The following is a 21,730-nucleotide window of genomic DNA, read 5'->3' on the forward strand; positions in this document are numbered from 1 at the left end:
ACCATCTGCGAGGGGTAATAAATATTTGCTGGTTGGGGTGGAATACCTCTCCCGTTGGCCGATGGCCTGGCCGTTGCCCGACCAATCGGCCGCGGCTATTACCGACGCCTTTCTGTTTGGGTACGTTATGGACAAGGGTGCGCCGGAGAGACTCCTCACAGACCAGGGCCGAAATTTTTCTTCTAAATTGTTGGCGGAAGTGTGCGCAGCTCTTGGGACTAAGAAAATACGGACATCTCCATACCATCCGCAAACGGATGGTATGGTCGAACGGCTAAATCGGACCTTGTCCGCCATGTTGTGCCACACGGTGAGTGAACAACAATCGGATTGGGATTTGCACATCCCTGGGGTGCTTTCGGCGTACCGTATGACGCCGCATGCGGCTACAGGATATTCGCCGTTTTTCCTGATGTATGGTCGGGAAAACGTGCCACCGATGGATGTGCAGTTGGGTACCGGGGTGAGGGGACCTGGTAAGCCACTTCCAGATTACATCCGAGACACCGTTCGCCGGGTCACGGAGGCGCGGGAGGGGGCCCGCGTGGCTACGGCCAAAGCTCAGGCCCGGAACGAGCGGTATGCTCGGCGCTCTAAGGGGGAGTGCCCCTGGAAGGTTGGGGACCTGGCCTGGCTCCATTGTCCGCAAGTGCGGCCAGGTACCTCACCTAAGTTGCACAAGCCATGGCAAGGGCCCGTCCGCCTCATTGAGGTTCCCAACTCGCAGTCGGCACGTGTTCGGATTGGATCTCGTCGCTGGTTCGTTCACACTTCGCGTTTGAAACCATATGTTGCTCCTCTACCTGATGCGTCATCTCCTGATGTTGCCTTGCCGGGGTCTGTTGCTGCCGACTCACCCTTGCCTACGTCCGTTGATCTTGCAAGAGCACCTGTCGTGCCTGTTGCAGACAGACCGGCCGTGACGCCGCAGGTGAGGAGGGGCTCTGCTCGGGGGGTGCCTGCCAGGACTGCGGGAACTCCGAGCCCCGCAGCCCTTTCGACCCCGCTGCCAGCACAATCGCAGGACACCTCCGTGGCTGAGCCGTCGGGTACACGGGACCGGGATGCTGGTGGGCCTCCGACAGCGACAGGAGGATTGCGGCCTTTTGCTCTTAAGACCCCATCACGCTCCCGCTCTGCGGGAGGGCCGCCGACCGTCCGGGACGGGCCGGCGACCCGCACACATTCTAAATATCTCACGTTTCGTTAATTGTTCATGTTGTGTTATTGTTCTTGCTGTTATATTTATTGCATGCTTTGTGTCCTTTGATGTGTCTGGGTCGGTTTCGCTCGTTACTTGTTCATGTGGTGTTGTTGTTCTTACTGTTATATTTATTGCATGCTTCGTGTCCTTTGGTGTGTCTGGGTCAGTTACGCTCGCATTACTTGTCAGAGGTTTTGTTCAGCCGAGGACGGCTGGGTTTTCTCTACGGGGGAGGGTGGTGTAATGCGGGCGTAAATGACCTTCCGGATGTGACGTCACGAGGGGGAGGAGTTACGTCACGTGGGGGTAAGGGTTCAGGTCTTAAAGGGGAGAAACCGGAAGAGGAGGGGAGTGATCGAGGACTGAGCTTGAGTGGGGCCACGCAGGGCGAGAGCTGGGGGTGGCGAGATCGCCACACACGCACAGAGTACGGTTGGCACCGTCGGCCAGCGGTGACCGACCCCGGAGGAACCAGGAGCAGCCGAGGGGGCTGTAACGAGAGCAGCTGGAGCGGCTGCCCGAGAGGACCAGCAGCGGGGCTGCCTACGAGAGGGAGAGACAGCAGCCGGAGAGGCTGCAGCGGGAGCAGCCAGAGAGGCTGCCGAAGAGTCCAGCAGCGGGGCTGCTGGAGAAAGGAGAGAGAGGCTACAGCAGCGACAATAGCGTCGGCCGCAGAGCGGAGAGTCTATGCGAGAGAGCGGTGTGGGGAAAGAGGAGGCGAACCCGAATAAAGGACACCAAGCCAGATACCGTAGTCGAGTCCTTTATTACACAAGGAATCATGTGTGGACCAATCAGTTTCGAGGACAATGCATATATTATCAGAGTGTGTTTTTTGTTTACATTTTGACCACACGTATTGTCGTTAATGCACACATGATTCCTTGTAAAAAGGTTTCAGTTTTGTTGCCAGAAAAAAGGGGAAACCCCCTATTATTATATTTTAGTACTCGTAAAGGAGGTCTAATGACATATATAGGTTCTTCCTCTTGGCAAACTCATTTCAAGCTTTTGGTATAAAACACAATTTCCTGAACATGATACACAGATTAATTATTATTTTCAATCAGTCTGATTTAAATCCACTTTCCACCCTGACGTCCTGTCTTACTGCAACTTCTGACTGGCTCGCAGAAAATTTTCTTCAACTAAATAACTAGAAAACGGAAGTTCTCTTAGTTGGGCAAATCAATTACCTCACATCAGCAATCTACCGTCGGTCTGCTTGACTCTGATCTTCATATTCGTCAACAGGCACGAAATTTGGGGTTCATTCTTGACTGTAACCTCTCCTTTTATTCTCACATATCCTATATGTGCAAGCCCGTTTACTTTCATCTCATCTTCGTAACATTTCCCGTATCCGAAACTCTCTCCGATATGACTGCCGAAGCAATAGACGACTGCTATGTTTTTTTTAATTTGGTCTTCCTTCGTTTCTCATCCAACGTGTGCAGTACAGCCAAAGCGCAGCTGCAAGAGTACTTACTCATACCCGTAAGCATCATCATATTACGTACACCCACTTCACGACCCCTCCACTGGCTACCTATTCGGTCTCTAATCACCTTCAAGGATGCATTGTTTTCCAAATTCTTTGTGGACATTGGAGCGATTGGTATAAATGAGTCGTTACCTTTTTGGCACTCCATCACCGCCCCTTCTATGAAGGTTTCCTGGCTTGGTTGAGAAGTTGGGACTGTGCTCTGGGATGTGTAGTAGACCTCATGGACTGATTTGTTGTTGTGATAACCTTTGTTGTTTGTGCATTTTGTTTTGGTGACAATTGTTTATTAATTTTGATTTTGCTTGGTAGTAGTAGGGTTTTCATTTACTTGGTAGTAGTTCCTGTATAAGGTAGTTGGTCCTTATATAATTAATGTACAGCGTTGTACATTAATCTTAATTTATATAAAAGGGAAATTTGTGAATATGTGTGTCTGTTCAAAATGTTTAGCATACTGCCCAACATGCAACAAACTTGAAATTTGACATGTGGGTACTTTCCAGACTGTACACCATGCAAAAATTATAAAAAGATACTTTTGGGGGGGGGGGCGCAATAATGCATCTATTTTGCACGGCAAGTAAGCTGTGACGTCACATCTGTCATGTCGCCCGCATGCGGAAACGTAATGCGGTGTGCCTGCTGACGTCCGCATTCTCCGCGTAGGCCGTGTATCCCGCACAAATGCGTGGCATAGCTGTCTCGATTTTCTAAGTCAACGCGACAATTTTCAGTTCGCTATTAAATATAAAGCAGAAAATACATCTGTTTGTGTGAAGCAGCAAAAACTCTCGACGGCTGATCTCTGACGTCATGAAATTTGCACCGCTCATGCTGCCTGGAATTTCTAAGGGAACGCGACAATTTTCAGCTCGCCACGTAATTCCCTTCCCGAGTTGCCTAAATCGACCTTGCGTATAAGTGGGTTAGGGTTGAATTTCCTTCAGTGAAAAACATCCGATTAGTTCCATTGATTTGTTACGGCTTTTTTCTTTATTGCAAGCAGGAATTTTTTCAGGGGTTTTCAGTGAAATATAAGGGAATATGAAATTAATCCTAGACAAGAATCCAAGTACCAGGCGAAGCAGGGTAGTAAAGCTAGTTATTTATAAAATGAAAGTACGTTTATTATTATCACTACCATCACTACAACCAACGTGAACATCATCATGGTTATTACATCATCGCGCAGGCTGCCTCATCATCGTCGTCGTGGTCGCACTGTGTTTGACAGCCGGTGCCCCAGAGTAGGGTCAGGGTCATGTGACATCACTCACCAGGTTGACGAGCGGCCCTCCAGAATTACCGTACTGCAATGACATCACCAACATCATCATCACCATCGACACCAGCATCACTGGCATCACCATCATTAACATCATCACCAACATCACCGGAAACTATCAATATTACCAACATCATCACCACTGTCAAATCTGAGTTTTTGGGCAAGAGTGAGAGTATGTGAATGAGTGTGAAAGTGTGTGTCAGAGAGAGTGCTAGATTGTGTGTTAGCATATGTGAGAGTGAGTGTGAGAGTGTGTGTGAGAGAGTGCGTGAGAGTGTGAGAGTGTGTGACAGTGAGAGAGTATGGGTGAGAGAGTGCGTGAGAGTGAATGTGAGAGTGTGTGTGAGAGAGTGCGTGTGACAGTGTGCGTGTGTACGGGAGTGATAGTGTAGCGGTTAGCGCGCTGTGCTAGGAAGCTGGCGACCTGAGTTCGATTCCCGCTCATGGCCGACATCAGTGACGATAATTAATCTAAACCGGTCATGGGCCTCCGCTAGATCGACTCAGCCTCAAATTAGTACCTGGTGTGATGTGTAAATATTGCCACTAGGGAGACAAAGGCGGCGGGGCGTGGTGTTGGCCACCCACCCCCTTGTGTGCCGTTCTGGCCTTCATTAGGTGTTCGCTAACAGAACTTGCCCCAACAGTCTGTTTAGGCTATATGGGGGATCTTTATCTGGCAAAACAACCCCCTACCTCCTCGTTGGTGCCGGACGGTAACGCTGTGGTGAGCAGTGCCATGGCGGGAGGGCAAATTTCGATTGGCCATTCCCCTCATGCCAAAGGGGGCTCTGGACGGGTGCGAGGGGCTGGTTACCCCTCCACCTTCAATTCAAGTACCACTAAATTATGGAAAAAACATGTACTTAAGCTTGTGCCGGAGGCCCCAGGGTAACATGCGTCGATGACGTCTCCTGGCCAAACCCCATTTGGCAGAACCAGGAGATTTAATCTTTACCCTCGGGGTTCCTCCAGAAACAGCCAAAAGCCACTGCGGGTGGCCACATGGAATGTTCGAATGCTCACTGCAGAGGAGAGGCTGCCACTCCTCTGTCAGAAGCTGGACCGGTACAGCCTGGATCGCTGTGGTATTCAGGGGGTACGGTGGACCGGCTCTGGCTCCTACCACCATGAGGGGTCGACAGTCCTCGACTCGGGGCAGGAGACTGCGAAACAACAGGGAGTGGCTCATCTTTTGAACAAAAGAAGGAAGGGGGCATGGAAGCGTGGCGGTGTGGAAAGCTGTAAGCCCCAGAGGCAATGAGTGGTGGTCGTGGTTACTTATGCCCCCACCAAATACGAACATCAGTGGAGGGATGCAGGCAAGGCTGATGAGTCAGATGCCTTCTATGACCTGTCACAGGTGCTAGCTAAAGTGGCCCCTTGGGATAGAGTCATCTTCTTGGGTGACTTTAATGCCCGAGTTGGTCATGATGCTAACACCTGGTCTGGAGTGATTGGAAGGTATGGGCCAGATCAGTTCAATCACAACGGTAGGAAGCTGATAGATTTTTGTGTAGCCCATGGGCTTGTAATTACCAACACGCTGTTCTGAGATGATCTTCAAAGCAAAATTCTGAGGGAGAGTGGTGTTTGTGTGTAGACTCTCCTATATAACATCACAATAACAGTCTGGACCACTGAACGGGTTCTGCTGGATTGGAAGGTGGTCCCTCTCTTTAAGAAGGAGGACCGCACAGACTGTAACAACTATAGGGGCATCTCTCTCCTGAGTATGCCCGGGAAAGGTTCTGGCAAGGATTATTCAACATCGCCTTGCCAGGCACGCTTAGGAGAGGCTTGCGTAGCCCCAATGTGGTTTTAGGAAAGGGCGCTCCTGCACAGATGACATATTTTCTGTCTGTCTGCTACAGCAGAGGTATAGCGAATTCCGACAGGATCTACAAAAAAAAGATCTATTATGGAGGACCTACATCTCTGCTTTATTAACCTGATCAAGGCCTATGCTACCATGAATAGGCCTGGGCCCTGGGTTGTTCTTCATGCTTTCGGAGTCCCTAACTCTCTGCTCACAAATCATTAAGGACCTTGATGATGGTGGGCAGGCCCGGATAAAACTATTTTGGCAGGAGTCTGAGCCATTCCCTGTTCACTTTGGGGTGTGACAGGGATGTCCTCTGGCTCCCAGATAATTAAACTTGTTTCTTACCACTTAGTTTGTGAAGCCTTCTCTGGCTGTACCGGAGGAATCTCTGTCTGATACAGATACAATGGGAGGCTGATTGATGCCCTGGTGCGGTCAAGGGATGGCACCCTATTGGTCAACCATGTTATGTATGCTGATGATCGGGTCATTGCTGCTCACTTAGAGGAGTTGGAAGTGCTGCTGCTCAATCTGGGATGTGCCACTATGAGGTGGGGCCTTACCATCAGCCCCACAAAAATGAAGCACCTGCCTGGGTATTTTGTGCCATCAAACACTCCACTCCTTCAACTCCCCATTGGTGATGGGGCAGTTGTGAGTGGAGTTTTCCATACCTGGGCAGTGTGCTTATGACCAGCTCTGGTTTGACAGCAGAGGTCTCACTTTGAATCAGTCGAGCGGCATTTGCTTTTCATCGGATGCGTAATACTGTGTGGAAGCTTCCTGGTCTGTCGCTCTACACGAAGCTTCAGGTCTTCTTGGTCACCGTCATGCCCTCCCTTATCTATGCTTGTGAAACGTGGACCCCCCTAAAGGAACATCTTCGCAAGTTATAAACATTTAGGCTGGCCTGCCTACAATCCATCTTGAGTTTAACCAGGCTGGATTGTGTGAGGTCACAAATCCTTGAAAGATCTGGACAAAGTCCCATCGGTGAGCTCCTCCAGCAGGCAAGGCTGCATTGGCTGGGTTATGTAGCCCGCATTCCCAGACACCGTATACCTAAATAGCTTTTTTCAGTTGGATAAAAGGGGCTAAACCGGCGTGGCACGGGCTAGAGAAGAGATGGGGTGATGTGGTACAAGAGGATGTGGAGCTGAGTGGACTTGCTGATTACTGGTACTAGCAGTGTAAAGATCGATCTCTGTGGAGGAGGCTCGTGAAGGACGCTATTGGACAGTTGAAGGCAGTTGCCCTCCAGCAACAACAGAGGAGCGATGCTCACGACAATGAGTGGAGCGCCGGGTGGCTAAAACACAGCAAGTTGGCACATTAGGGGGCACAGGTGGTGCATCGGCCCATCATCTCAGTCAGCCAATCCATGGCACCTGGGTCTGTCCCGTGACCTCCTGCCAGCATGCGTTCGATACTTCACGTGGCCATAAAGTACATCTAGTGGCGAATAGTGTTTGTTGATGTGAGAGTTGGAGTGAGAGAGTATGAGAGTGTGTGAAAGTATCACGGTGTGGTGTTTGGTGTTTTGCGATCCAGGGTGGTGAGTATCACAGTGAGGTGTTGTGCGCATTGTGTTGTGGTGCAGTGTGGTGATTATCGCCGTACCGTGGGTGCAATAAGTATCACGGTGTGGTGTCACGTTGTGGCGAGTATCTCGGTGTGGTGTAACGGTGTGTTACGGTGAGTGCCGTGGTGCGGTGAGTGCCGTGGTGCGGCGCGCACATTGATGATGGCGTCGGTCTGGATGTAGTCGAGGTCGGAGTCCTGCAGGCCCAGCTCGCGGCCCCCACGCTGCGCAGTGCTCACAATCCCGGTGGTCACGGTGTTCTGCAGAGCGAAGGGGCTGCCGATGGCTACCACAAACTCGCCAGGCCGCAGCTCACTCGAGCGGCCCAGCTGCAGGACGGCCAGCGGTTGCTGCACAAATGCACGCCCACATACACACAGTCACGGACGTACACACCTTCACACACGCATACGCAGTCACGCATGTGCAACGACAACCGCCACGAAGTGACGATGACGTCACCGTGGCACTTGTGCCAGGCTAAGTGCCCTTGAAGGCCACGTGAAGTGTTGAACGCCCGCTGGCTGGAGGTCACGAGACAGACCCAGGTGCCATGGATTGACTGACTAAGATCTTCGGTGGGGGCATAAGTAACCACCACCACCACTCCTCGCCTCTGGTTGATGGGAAGGCGAGCCCAAAGTAGCCTGGGGCTTACAGCTTCCCACACTGCCACGCTCCCACGCCCCTTCATTATTTTGTTCTGAAGAGCCACTCCCTGTTGATTGGCAGTCTCCTGCTCCGACTAGAGGACTGTCCACCCCTCATAGTGACTGGAGCCAGAGCCAATCCACCGGACCTCCTGAATGCCAGAGATCCAGACAGTACCGGACCATCTCACGACAGGGGAGTGGTAGCCTCTCCTCCGCAATGAGCGTTCGAACATTCCACGTGGCCACTCGCAGTGGCTTTTTGTTGTTTCTGGAGGAACTCCGAGGGTAAGGATTCAGTCTCCTGCCTCTGACAATTGAGGTTTGACCAGGAGATGTCAGACGTCTGTCTACCCTGAACCTCCGGCAAAAGCTTTGTTCTATATTTTGCACATAGTTCAGTGATAGTTGAATTGAAGGTGGAGGAGTTACCAGCCCCTCGCACACATCCAGAGCCCCCATTTGGCCGCTGTAGTGGCTACAAGCACCATGTGGGGAATAACCGATTTTTGAATTGGCCTTAACTGCATGGCATTTCTCACATCCACCACAGCATTACAGTCCGGCACCATCGAGGAGGTATGATGTTGTTTTTGCATGCACAGCCATGCACTCACGCGCATGCGCACACAAATGCAGTCACAACAACAACCGCCATTCGCCACGAAGTGGTGGTGACATCACCACGGTGTTTGTGCCAGGCTATGTCTAGTCATACACACAAGCACAAGCAGTCATCCAAAAAACGTGTGACGTGAGAGGCAATTAGTGTGACAAGCCACCAGCAGGTGTCTGCAGGGAAATTCGACCGCAAATCGCTGTTCCCATGCCGAATGTTCAACCTAAGGCTAAGAATTAAAGATGGCCACCAAGATAACTACTACAACCTGTTGTGATTTTTTCCAGTTCCAGAGCAGCTTCTCTTGATATTTCAAAACTTTGTACAGGATGTTTGAGGTCTCGAAATTCAATGGAATATTTTTTTAATGTGCAGGAATTATCCGAAATATATGTGAGAACAATTTTTGAAATGTTGTCACATGATTTTTATACACGTGAAAAATATTGTTTTGAAGGTAAAACACCAACCTACGGCACTGCATCAAATGTACTGCTACAAATCTGTTTTCCTGCAAATTACGTGATTCCTTTCAATTCTAAATACGACAAAAATTTGACATTTTACACATCTGACAAGAGCACATGGTTGTACACGGCCATTGCACTTTTTTTGCACATACGGTTCCTGCTTCACGTCCACGTCAAAGCAGGCATCCGCAACGGCATTTACGGGGGGTCAATTTTTCCTACAGCGCCGTTGTTTCCACCCCGAGTCACGTGTAGCATGAAGCTCCCATGTGGACTGCTTTGTCGTGCGAACGCATGATTTGTTGTGACGGTGCATCACTCGCTGGGGACAGAGATTCTATTTGTTTGTTGTTTTGGTGAATGGAAAGTAGTAGACAGAGTCGATGCGGTGCCTGTGGTCCGACCGCCTAAAGCTACACCACAAACTCGTCTGCAGCAGGTATTGCATTGTCAGTGAAAGGAACCTTGCCCATTTCGGAATCTCTCCCACCCTGCATGCTTGCTGAGTGCATCACACCTTGCGGGGATGCAGATGGTGGGTTTGTGTAGTGTGTGGTGTATGAGTGTGTGAGTAAGTGGGTCAATGAGTGTGTGTGTATGAGTGGGGAGCGGTAGTGTAGCAGTTCACCCGCTGGGCTACGAACCCGGTTACCCGAGTTAGATTCGCGCTCACGGCCAACACCAGTGACAATTATCTGAACCAGTCCTGGGACTCCCCTAGGTCGACTCTGCCTGAAATAAGCACCGGGTGCGTTGTATAAACATCACCACTGGGGAGACAAAGGCGGCCTGGCGTGGTGTTGGCCACCCACACCCTCGTGTGCTGTGCCAGCCCTCAGAGATGCTCGCTAACAGCACTTGCCCGGGAGACAAGGTTGTGATGGCCAGATCATGTAGGATGTGGAGCTAAGTGGACTTGCCCAAGACTGGGCACTTGGAGACAGTCGCCCTCCAGCAACATCAGAGGGCATAGGAGAGACGCTCACAACGAGGAGAGCACCAGTCAGCTCAAACGCAGCGAGTGGGGCCACAGGTGGTGCATCTGGTAGTCATCTCAGTCAGTCAACTCATGGCACCTGGGTGTGTTCCGCGATCTCCTGTGAGCGAGCCTTCGACACTTCACGTGGCCGCAAGATTCAACTAGCCTGGCACAAGCGCCATGGTGGCGTCACGGCCACGGCCGTTGTTGTGGTTATTGTGTGGGTGAGTGAGTTAGCGAGCACGTCACACCTGCGGGTGGATGCGGATCGTCGCGATGTCCACCTTGGTGTCCACGTCCGTGACCTCGGCCTCGTACGAGCGGCCCCCACGCAGCGTCACCATGACGACGCGCGTGGCACCCCCGCCCCCCACCACGTGCGCGTTGGTGACGATGAGCCCCTCGTCCGAGACAAGGAACCCCGAGCCGCTCGACACGGGGGCCGCGCGCGCATACGTGGACGGGCTGCGTCGCACCCCACCGCACCACCATACAGCACCATCACGCGTCACACCACATTCACACACCTACCCTGGTGTGTATCTCGATCAAGGCCGTAATTATAATATATATTGGGGGGGACACATCCTCCCCAATATTCAAATATGCTCAAAATGTCCCCCCTCAATATATTGCTATAAAATAGGTTTCTGTTTATATGATTGTGGTTATGGTTGTACTTTATTAATCCCTAATCTCTGCCATTACATACAATGAAACAAGAAAAGGTAAAAAAGAAAAAAACAGAGCAATGTAATACAATACACTATTAGACATTATTGTAAAAAATAAATAAAAAGTCCATCCTATGTGTTAGTGATTTTTTTATTTTAGGCAGGAAATGGAGGGGGACCCCAGACCCCCTGGAAGATGTGTCCCCCCCCCAATGTTGACTCCATGGCTATGGCCTTGATCTCGATGTACACACACACACCTGTTTCTTACACGCACACAGACCTCTGTAAAAGACAAAGGTCCACCGTGCAGCCTACACAGGCTGTGGGGGCAAGTGCTGTTAGCGAAGGCCAGCATGGCACACGAGGGAGTGGATGGACAAACAGCACGCCAGACTGCCTTGATCTGATGTTTACACACCGCACCAAGTACTCAATTAAAGGTCGACTAGATCTAGGGGAGGCCCAGGATTGGTTCAGATATTCGTCAGCAATGTTGGCCATGAGCGGGAATCAGTGCACTAATAACTGCACACGCACATCACACACGGATACACCCCTCTCACACCCCACATACACAAACCTTCAATGCACCCACACACCTCTCCATCACACGCCTCTCCATCACACGCCTCTCCATCACACGCCTCTCCACCACACGCCTCTCCACCACACGCCTCTCTCACACATACATTTCTTACTTTAGTAGTAGGTTTTTACCCTTTTGAAGTGGTACAAAACTGACACCTTTATTCAAGGCATCATGTTTGCAATAACCACAACACAAGTAGTCAAAAAAGCAAACAAAAAGAAGCAACTCTGATAATGATAATAATATGCACTGTCCTTGAAGTTGATTGGTCCACACCCAAGACAGCTTTCTTTAGAGCCTAGTCCCCATTGGTGTTGGACCAGATGACACCAGAAGGCGTACAACTCAAACACAGTGCAATATCAGAGTCTTGAGAGCTCGGGGTAAGCATTTACACTATGAGATCTCTTCTACCAGTGGCAAAATATAGTAGTAGGTTTTTACCCTTTTAAACTGGTACAAAACTGACACCTGAATAAAGGTGTCAGTTTTGTACCAGTTTAAAAGGGTAAAAACCTACTACTATATTTTGCCACTGGTAAAAGAGATCTCATAGTGTAAATTTCTTACCTTCTCACAAATGTGCCAAATTGCTGCATTTTAATCGCCCGGCGCTATGATCATTGTTGTCAGCATCGCTCCTCCGCTGTCTATTGTTGTTGGAGGGCGACTGCCTCCAAATTCTTGGAACACCATTCAGAGAGGCCGATCTTGAATCCGCTGGTACCAATCATAGGCAAGATCACGCAGCACCATATGCTTCTGTACCGCGTAAGTCTATCTCTTCTCTAGCCCATGCCACGCCCATTCAGCCCACTCAGCCCACTCTATCTGGCCAAACAGAAGCTGCTCGGGCATGCCGTGGCTGGGAATGCGGGGGCTACATGATCCAGCCAACGCAGCCTTCCCTGCCGGAGGAGCTCACCGATAGGACTGTGTCCAGATCTTTCAAGGATATGTGAGCTCCTCTCACAACTCAGTCTAGTTAAACGCAGGAAGGATTGTAGGCAGGTCAGCCAGATGTTCAATTAGAGGGCTCCACACTTCGCAAACATATACAAGGGAGGGCATGACTGTGGCCGAGAAGACCCAAGGCTTTGTTTGGAGCGACAGGCCAGATAGCTTTCACATAGTATTACGCAGTCGATAAAAAAGATAATGCCGCTCGACTGATTTGGAATGAAACCTCTGCTGCCAAACCAGAGCTGGGCATAAGACACACAAAAACCATCGCATATACACTCATTCACATTTACACACGCTCCGCACACACACACACACAACAACCGCCATTCGCCACTAAGTGGAGGTGACGTGACTACGGCTCTTGTGCCAGGCTATATGCACTTTGAGGCCACGTGAAGTTTCGAAGGCTCGTTGACAAGAGGTCACGGGACAGACCCAGGTGCGATGGGTTGGCTGACTCAGATCACCGGCCGATGCACCACTCGCACACATACAAAACAAAGATCCCCCGTATAGCCTTAACATACTGTTGGAGCAAGTGCTGCTAGCGAGCACCTATGAAGGCCGGCACGGCACACAAGGAGGTGGGTGGCCAACACCACGCCTGGACGCCTTTGTCTCCCTAGTAGCGATGTTTACACACTGCACCAGGTACTCATTTTAGGCTGAGTCGACCTAGGGGAGGCCCAGGATCGGTTCAAATAATCGTCACTGGTGTTGGCCGTGAGCGGGAATCGAACCCGGGTCGCCAAGTTCGTAGCGCAGCGCGCTAACCGCTACACTACCGCTCCCCACACACACACTGGAACACACACACACAACAACAACAACCGCCATTCGCCACTAAGTGGTGGTGACGTCACCACGACGCTTGTGCCAGGCCATGTGCACATTGAGGCCACGTGAAGTGTCGAACGCCCGCTGGCAGGAGGTCACGGGGCAGACCCAGGTGCCACGGGTCGACTGAGATAACCGATATGACTGGCTGATGCACCACCTGTGCCCCCTACTGTGCCAAACTGCTGTGCTTTAGCCACCCGGCGCTCCGCTCGTTGTTGTGAGCATCGCTCCTCCGCCCTCCGTTGTTGTTGGAGGGCGACTGCCTCAAACTGCCCATTAGCGTCCTTCACGAGCTTCCTCCACAGAGGCCGATCTTGACACTGCTGGTACCAGTCATCGGCAAGTCCACTCAACTCCATGTCCACATCACTCCATCTCTTCTCTAGCCCGTGCCGCGCCCGTTTAGCCGCCTCGATCCGGCTGAACAAAAGCTGTTTAGGCATGCGGTGGCTAGGCATGCGGGCTACAAGACCCAGCCAGCGCAGCCTTGCCTGCCAGAGGGGCTCACCGATGGGACTTTGCCCAGATCTTTCAAGGATTTTGTGAGCTCCTCACACAATCCAGCCTGGTTAAACCCAGGATGGATCGTAGGCAGGCCAGCCTAAATGTTTCTCACCGGCAAAGATGCTCCATTAGGGGGGTCCACGTTTCGCAAGCGTAGAGAAGTGAGGGAATGACTGTGGCCGAGAAGACCTGAAGCTTCGTACGGAGCGACAGACCAGGTAGCTTCCACACAGCGTTACGCAACCGATGAAAATATATTGCCGCTTGACTGATTCGGAGTGAGACCTCTGCTGTTAAACACACACACACACACTGGAAAGCACACACACGCACACTGGAACACACACACACACACTGGAACACACACACACACACACACTGGAACACACACACACACACACTGGAACACACACACACATACACTGGAACACACACACACATACACTGGAACACACACACACATACACTGGAACACACACACACATACACTGGAACACACACACACATACACTGGAACACACACACACATACACTGGAACACACACACACACATACACTGGAACACACACACACACATACACTGGAACACACACACACACATACACTGGAACACACACACACATACACTGGAACACACACACACATACACTGGAACACACACACACATACACTGGAACACACACACACATACACTGGAACACACACACACATACACTGGAACACACACACATACACTGGAACACACACACACATACACTGGAACACACACACACATACACTGGAACACACACACACATACACTGGAACACACACACACATACACTGGAACACACACACACACACTGGAACACACACACACACACTGGAACACACACACACTCGCACGCACCTCTTGAAGATCTCGATGTGCACCACGGCGGGCGCGGCGCGCTGCACCACGTCCGCGATGAAGTTGTAGCGCGCCCGCCGGCTCTCACGCTGTGGTTGGGCCCCGGCACCACCGGGGTCTACAGGCCGCACGAACAGGTACGCAAATACCCCGATGCACAGCAGCACGAGCACGCACGCGCACACGCGCACGCGCACCACCCAGTGCGGCGTCGCGCCCGCACGCACCCCGGAGACACCATGACCGTGGCCACCCTCCTCCTGCTCCTGCCTGGCACCCGCCATCACTCTGCCTGGGAGGCGAACTGATGGAACTGATGGTGGTGCTGGTGATGATGGTTACACTGATTTAGCTGATAACAATGATTCAGCTGATTACACTGGCCAATTAATGGGACTGATTACAATGATTTAGCTTATCACATCGATTTTCCTGATGACACTAAGATAGCTGAAGACACTGGTTTAATTGATCACATTAGTTTAGCTGATAACACTCGTTTTCCTGATGACACTAAGATAGCGAAAGACCCTGTTTGAACTGATCACACTGGTTTAGCTGATCATACGGATTTAGCTTATGATACTCATTTAGCCGATGAAAATAATTCAGCTGATTACACTGGTCAACTAATGGAACTGACTTAGCTAATGACACTGATTTCGCTGATGACACTGATTTAGCTGATGACACTGATTTCGCTGGAGATACTGGCTAAACTGATGGCACTGATTTAGCTGAAAACACTGGATTTAGCTGATGACATGTATTGGATGACAATAATTCAGCTGATAGCACTGGTCAACTCATGGAACTCATTGAACTGATTTAGCTAATGACATCAATTTAGCTGATGACACTGATGTGTCTGATGGCACTGGTTTTGCTGATGACTGATGAAGCTGAAGACAATACTGGTTTCACTGATGACACCGATTCGGCTGATGGCACTGGTTTGACAACTGCTGTATCTATTGCTCATGCTAATGTGCTGTTGCCACTGCTGCTGCTACTGACGATGATACTGATGGTGGTGGTGCTACTAATGCTGATGACGATAAGTTTAGAGCGGCTCAATTCGACTCTGGGTGCCTGGACCCTCGTGGTTCCGCTCCCTGCTTCCCCGGCCCCTCCCCGCGTGTCCCAGCACAGAGGACTCAATGTGGGAGTCTGGGCTAACATCCAACCACAACCACCGAGGTCTGGGGCCCAGTGTACACAGCCAAACGGTAGGGTTCCATAATGCCTAGAGACAGCACAGTGTACACACACATTAGTGTACACACACACACATTAGTGTACACACACAGTGTACACACACATTAGTGTACACACAGTGTACACACACACATTAGTGTACACACAGTGTACACACACAGTGTACACACACACACTAGTGTACACACACACATTAGTGTACACACACACACATTATTGTACACACACTAGTGTACACACACACATTAGTGTACACACACATTAGTGTATGCACACAGTGTACACAAACATTAGGGTACACACACATTAATGTACACACACACATTAGTGAACACACATATTAGTGTACACACACATTAGTGTATACACACATTAGTGTACACACACACACATTCGTGTACACACACACACAGTGTACACACGCACACACATTAGTGTACACACATATTGGTGTACACACACACATTAGTGTACACACACAGTATACACACACATTAGTGTACACACACAGTACACACACACACATTGTACACACACAGTGTACACACATTAGTGTACACACACACATTAGTGTACACACACACATTATTGTACACAGACACATTAGTGTACACACACAGTGTACACACATTAGTGTACACACACACATTAGTGTACACACACACATTATTGTACACAGACACATTAGTGTACACACACAGTGTACACACATTAGTGTACACACACATTATTGTACACACACACACATTAGTGTATACACACACATTAGTGTACACACACACATTAGTGTACACACACATTATTGTACACACACACACACATTAGCGTACACACACAGTGTACACACATTAGTGTACACACACACACATTAGTGTACACACACACATTATTGTACACACACATTAGTGTACACACATTATTGTACACACACATTAGTGTACACACATTATTGTACACACACATTAGTGTACACACACACACATAGCCCATGGGCGAGGTCAAAGAAGTGGTGCCACCCAAGGGACAAATCCCGAGTGGTTCTGAGCTCTTCACGTGGCCAATGAGAGTGACGTTTGGCAGCGCCATCATTTACAACGCGACTCGCCGTTATTTTCCACACAAAGATATTAGAACCAAACGAATCGGCTGTACCCTGTCCGGCATTAATAGAGCAGGTATGAATATGTACAAACACCAAAAAGGCATATATTGGTGGCGGGATGTTGACTACCTCGCCTGGTATGGAGGATATAGTAGTAGGTTTTTACCCTTTTAAACTGGTACAAAATTGACACCTTTATTCAAGGCATCATGTTTGTAATAACCACAACACAAGTAGTCAAAAAAGCAAACAAAAAGAAGCAACTCTGATAATGATAATAATATGCACTGTCCTTGAAGTTGATTGGTCCACACCCGAGACGGCTTTCTTTAGAGCCTAGTCCCCATTGGTGTTGGACCAGATGACACCAGAAGGCGTACAACTCAAACACAGTGCAATATCAGAGTCTTGAGAGCTCGGGGTAATCATTTACACTATGAGATCTCTTTTACCAGTGGCAAAATATAGTAGTAGGTTTTTACCCTTTTAAACTGGTACAAAACTGACACCTTTATTCAAGGCATCATGTTTGCAATAACCACAACACAAGTAGTCAAAAAAGCAAACAAAAAGAAGCAACTCTGATAATGATAATAATATGCACTGTCCTTGAAGTTTATTGGTCCACACCCGAGACGGCTTTCTTTAGAGCCTAGTCCCCATTGGTGTTGGACCAGATGACACCAGAAGGCGTACAACTCAAACACAGTGCAATATCAGAGTCTTGAGAGCTCGGGGTAAGCATTTACACTATGAGATCTCTTTTACCAGTGGCAAAATATAGTATAGGGCTTTAGCTGGTAAAATAAACAAGAGTTTAGGGTCTGGATGAGGTGTGAGGAATGTGTGGCGAGGTGGAGGGGTGAATGAGGACGGGTGTAGGGGGAGACGCAGGGCGGCGAGGGTGACTTTAAATGATCCATGAAAAATGTTCCGAAGCAACCCCCCACATACACCCCAACATAATACTCAACCACACAGACTCGCCTCCTCGCCACACACACTCCGTCTACTCCACATCCTGCAGAGACCGATGCTTGGCACAGTCGCTAGCTCACCCACTCACTCACCCGTTCACCCACTCACTCACCCACTCATTCTCTCACCCACCCAATCGCCCACCCAATCGCCATCTTAACTGCTCACCCGCTAACTCACCAAATCGCTCATTTATCCACTCACCTGCTATTGCAATCCCTCATCCATTCACCCTACTGCTCACCTACCCATTTCTCTCACTCACTTCTGACCCATTCACTCACCTCATGCGCCATTTCAATAGGAATAATTAGTGTCTTGCCTCACGGCAGATGTGGAGCGTACGTTCACAGGAAGTTCCTGTTTTTTATGATAATTTTGGTCACGTGACCAGGAAGTCACGATGTTAGATTTCAGTGAACCACGCGGGCATGGGCCATCTTACTCATAATTCAAGATGGCGGCACGCATCGCATCTCAGTGAGACCACAGCCGCACTTGTCCATTGTGGGAGCTTAAGAAGCATTGTCTGTAAGTTTGTTTATATTCCTATAATATTGGCAATGCTGTTGTAATGTTGGAATGACCGTTATAGTGATGTAAATGCCTTTGTAGTAAGTATATATGGAGGCTTGACGACAGGATCGGAGGCACACTTATTTATTACACCAACACAGTTGTACAGGTCACTTGGCTACAGGGATTCTCGACAGCTAACCCCTCCAACCTATACCAATTCCTCCACTACGGGACTAGGGGAGGCTATCTGTCCCAGCTTGGTTAAGCTGGGATCCCGGCTCCCTGAGTCACCAGACCAGCTTCGTCTGGGCTCTCGGGGCCACGCCACCGGCTTGCCCTGGTCGGCCCTTATAAGGACAGCGAGCCAGGGGAGCTCTGGGGCCTACACTAGCTGGTCTTACGTCTTCTCTGGTTAAAGCTGAGTCCCGACCTCGAGCCCTCGAGCTCATCACCTTTTATAGGACTCGCCCCCGAGGGGGGGCCCGTGGGGGATACACATGCGGACGTCGGTGCTAGCGCCACCCTTGTGTACGGCCGTAACCCCGCCCCTTGTGTTTGTTGGCCATCCGTGGCCATGCATAATCACACCTCAACATTCGTAGCCATGCGCAATTACACCTCTACATCACCCCCCCCTGTACAGCTCGCAGCCGTCCCTGGCTGCAAAAAAAAAAATCAGAATAAAGGTGCATCCCTCACAAAAACCCCGTGTGTGTGCCTCGCGTAATTTTTAACAAGAACAAGAGAACCTTAACAAGAACAACAACAGGAAGAGAGAGAGAGAGAGAGGAAAAAAAATAACCCGACGCACCCCCCCCGAATAAATACCCCAAAACCAACATATATACACACACTCCGGACGCCACCCCTCCCATTGTCCGCAAGGCCCCCCAACGGCCGACCTCACAATAGTCTGCGCGTTTTGGCGCGCGTCCGCGCGGCGGGCCCGTCACAAGGGCCCGTCCTGGCACGCTCAGTGACGGTTGTTGACGGTCCGGGTGCAAGAGAGTCAGGCGTCGCTGCCGAGTGACCCCCGACCCCTCCGGGAGGGGTTGGTGGGTGTGGACCCGTCACTCCTGTTTCACCTGGGGACGGAACAGTTGGCGTCAGGTTAGGCGAGTGCAGCGACGACGGGGAGTCGGCGACACCCTCACACGTTTGGCCATGCGTGTGTGTGTGTGAACCACGGGGCGGCGCGACAAATGGTTTTAACCTTGAGGGGTGCACATACCACCGGCGCCTCCCCCATTTGACGCGAACACATTGCGGCCGCAAAACCTGCACGACCTCCACTGGCCCCCGCCACGGCCGTACCAATTTCGACGAGGTTGCCAGCGGCACCTGAGGACAGTGCAACCACGCCCTGTCCCCTGGTTCCCATTTGACCACCTGCACCCGCCCCAACCGAAGCCTCTCGTTCGCCTTCTGGCGGAGTTCAGAATTTTGCACGGCCGCTTCCCGCGCCTCAGACAATTTAGCGATGTTAAATTTAATGTGTTCGGACAAATTAGACTTCGCCGGGAGCGCCGAGAGCTTCAGCTGGGTCGCCACAGGGGGGTTAACTTCGCGCCCATACATTAAAAAGAAAGGGGAAAATCCGGTGGCCGCATGAGGAGCCATTCTGTAGGCCTGCAACACACCGGCTATGCGGAGGTCCCAATCCGTCTGGGATACCGACACCTGCTGGGACAGCATGGACGTGATGGTCCGATGCAGCCGTTCCACCATCCCGTCAGTTTGTGGGTGATACGGAGAGGTCCGAACCTTCTCCGTACCCAAGAGGTCGCACACCTCACGTAGGAGTTTACCAGAAAAATTCCTACCCTGGTCAGTAAGCAGCCGTTCCGGAGCACCTTTGTCGAGGACATAGCCCTGGACAAAGGCCTCCGCGATGGCTGCTGCCGACTGGTTCGCCAGGGGCCAGGCCATAGGCCATCTCGTGAAGTATTCAACCCCCGTTAGTAAATACCTATTGCCCCTGGGCGTAGCGGGAAATGGCCCAAGTATGTCCAGAGCGACGAGCTCGTTAACCCGGGAAACTTTTATGGACTGCAGCGGAGGGTTGGACCCCCTCGCAGGCGGCTTCCTCTGCGCGCATTGCGTGCATGACCCCAAGAGATCCCCCACGTCCTTTTCCATGCCCGGCCAGAAGAAATCCAGCTGGAGCGTGGCAAAGGTCTTGTGAACCCCCAAGTGCAGAAGCCGCTCATGAACAGCCCATACCACCTTACCCCTTAAAGCAGCAGGCACCACAAGCCGCTGGCGCCGGGTTTTTCCATCCCAGTGCATCAAAAGACCCTGGAACAACCCCCACGAGTCAACGTTTTCCACCCCCTGACCAGCCCCCCCGACGCGACGGCGCAAAGCGAGGAGGGAGGTGTCCTCCATTTGGAGGCGTCCCCATTCCGCGACCGGCAACCCCAGCAACGAATCCCTCCCTTCTTGCTCGATAGGACCCGAAGCCGAAGGTGCATCGGTAGCGGCCACGAGGACCGAATCGGTGGTGACGTTCGGGGGCCTACAACGCCCCGAACCCAACAGGCACGCGCACTCCGAAGTGGGTGGCAATCGTGACAGGGCGTCAGCGTTCGTGTGGCGGACACCCTTACGATATGTGGTGACAAAGTCATAGTCTTGGAGGATCTCCAACCATCGAGACAACTGGCCCGATGGTTGTTGAACCCGCAGGGCGTACTGTAGGGCCGCATGATCTGTACGGACGGTGAACCGCCGACCGTACAGATACGGGCGGTACTGCTGAATGAAATAAACAATGGCCAATAATTCCCGACGGGTAACGCAGTACCGCTGTTCGGCTGGAGACAGTACCCGACTACCGTAAGCCACCACATGCTCTACGCCCCCGATGAGCTGGGACAGCACACCCCCGATGCCCGTGTTACTTGCGTCAGTATCGAGCAAGAAGGGTTGTGAAAAATCCGGGTAATTCAACGGCGGAGCTCCCACCAAAGCATTTCTGAGGGCGCGAAAAGCAGCCTCCTCCTCCGGCCCCCAATGAAACCTGACTCCCTTGGACGTCAAGGCATGCAATGGTTTCGCAATCGTAGCGAAGTCAGCCACAAATCGCCGATAATACGACGCGAACCCAATGAAACTCCTGACCTCTCCCACAGAGGTGGGAGTCGGCCAGGAGCTGACGCATTCCGTTTTGGCGGGATCAGTGGATATCCCCGAGCGCCCAACAATGTGACCCAAATATCGCACCGATTCGCGGAGTAAATGGCACTTCTGTGGTTTAAATTTCAAATTGGCAGCCCGCATTTTGAGAAAAACAGCACGCAACCTCTGGAGGTGTTCCTCGAA

The 21,730-nt window shown here is 51.0% G+C and overlaps 1 protein-coding gene across 6 annotated transcripts in view; it reads right to left on the minus strand.

Moving 5' to 3' along the window:
* LOC133362815 (serine protease HTRA3-like) overlaps nt 1–21,730 on the minus strand; it is a 62,078-nt gene that overhangs the window by 21,660 nt on the left and 18,688 nt on the right. For 5 of the 6 annotated variants that reach the window (XM_061582017.1, XM_061581791.1, XM_061581870.1 and 2 more), the window contains 4 exons: nt 14,590–14,707; nt 10,376–10,589; nt 7,562–7,756; nt 3,989–4,021 (listed from right to left, as the gene is read on the minus strand). In XM_061582017.1, coding sequence (XP_061438001.1) covers nt 3,989–4,021; nt 7,562–7,756; nt 10,376–10,589; nt 14,590–14,707 — 560 coding nt within the window. Of the gene's footprint in view, nt 1–3,988; nt 4,022–7,561; nt 7,757–10,375; nt 10,590–13,812; nt 14,006–14,589; nt 14,708–21,730 lie in introns of those variants that run through there. The other variant, XM_061547140.1, reaches the window with a different exon arrangement.

The sequence above is a fragment of the Lethenteron reissneri genome, chromosome 2 (genome assembly GCF_015708825.2).
Source record: "Lethenteron reissneri isolate LAM-NWPU_2019-01 chromosome 2, ASM1570882v1, whole genome shotgun sequence".
NCBI classification, from domain to species: Eukaryota; Metazoa; Chordata; class Hyperoartia; order Petromyzontiformes; family Petromyzontidae; genus Lethenteron; species Lethenteron reissneri.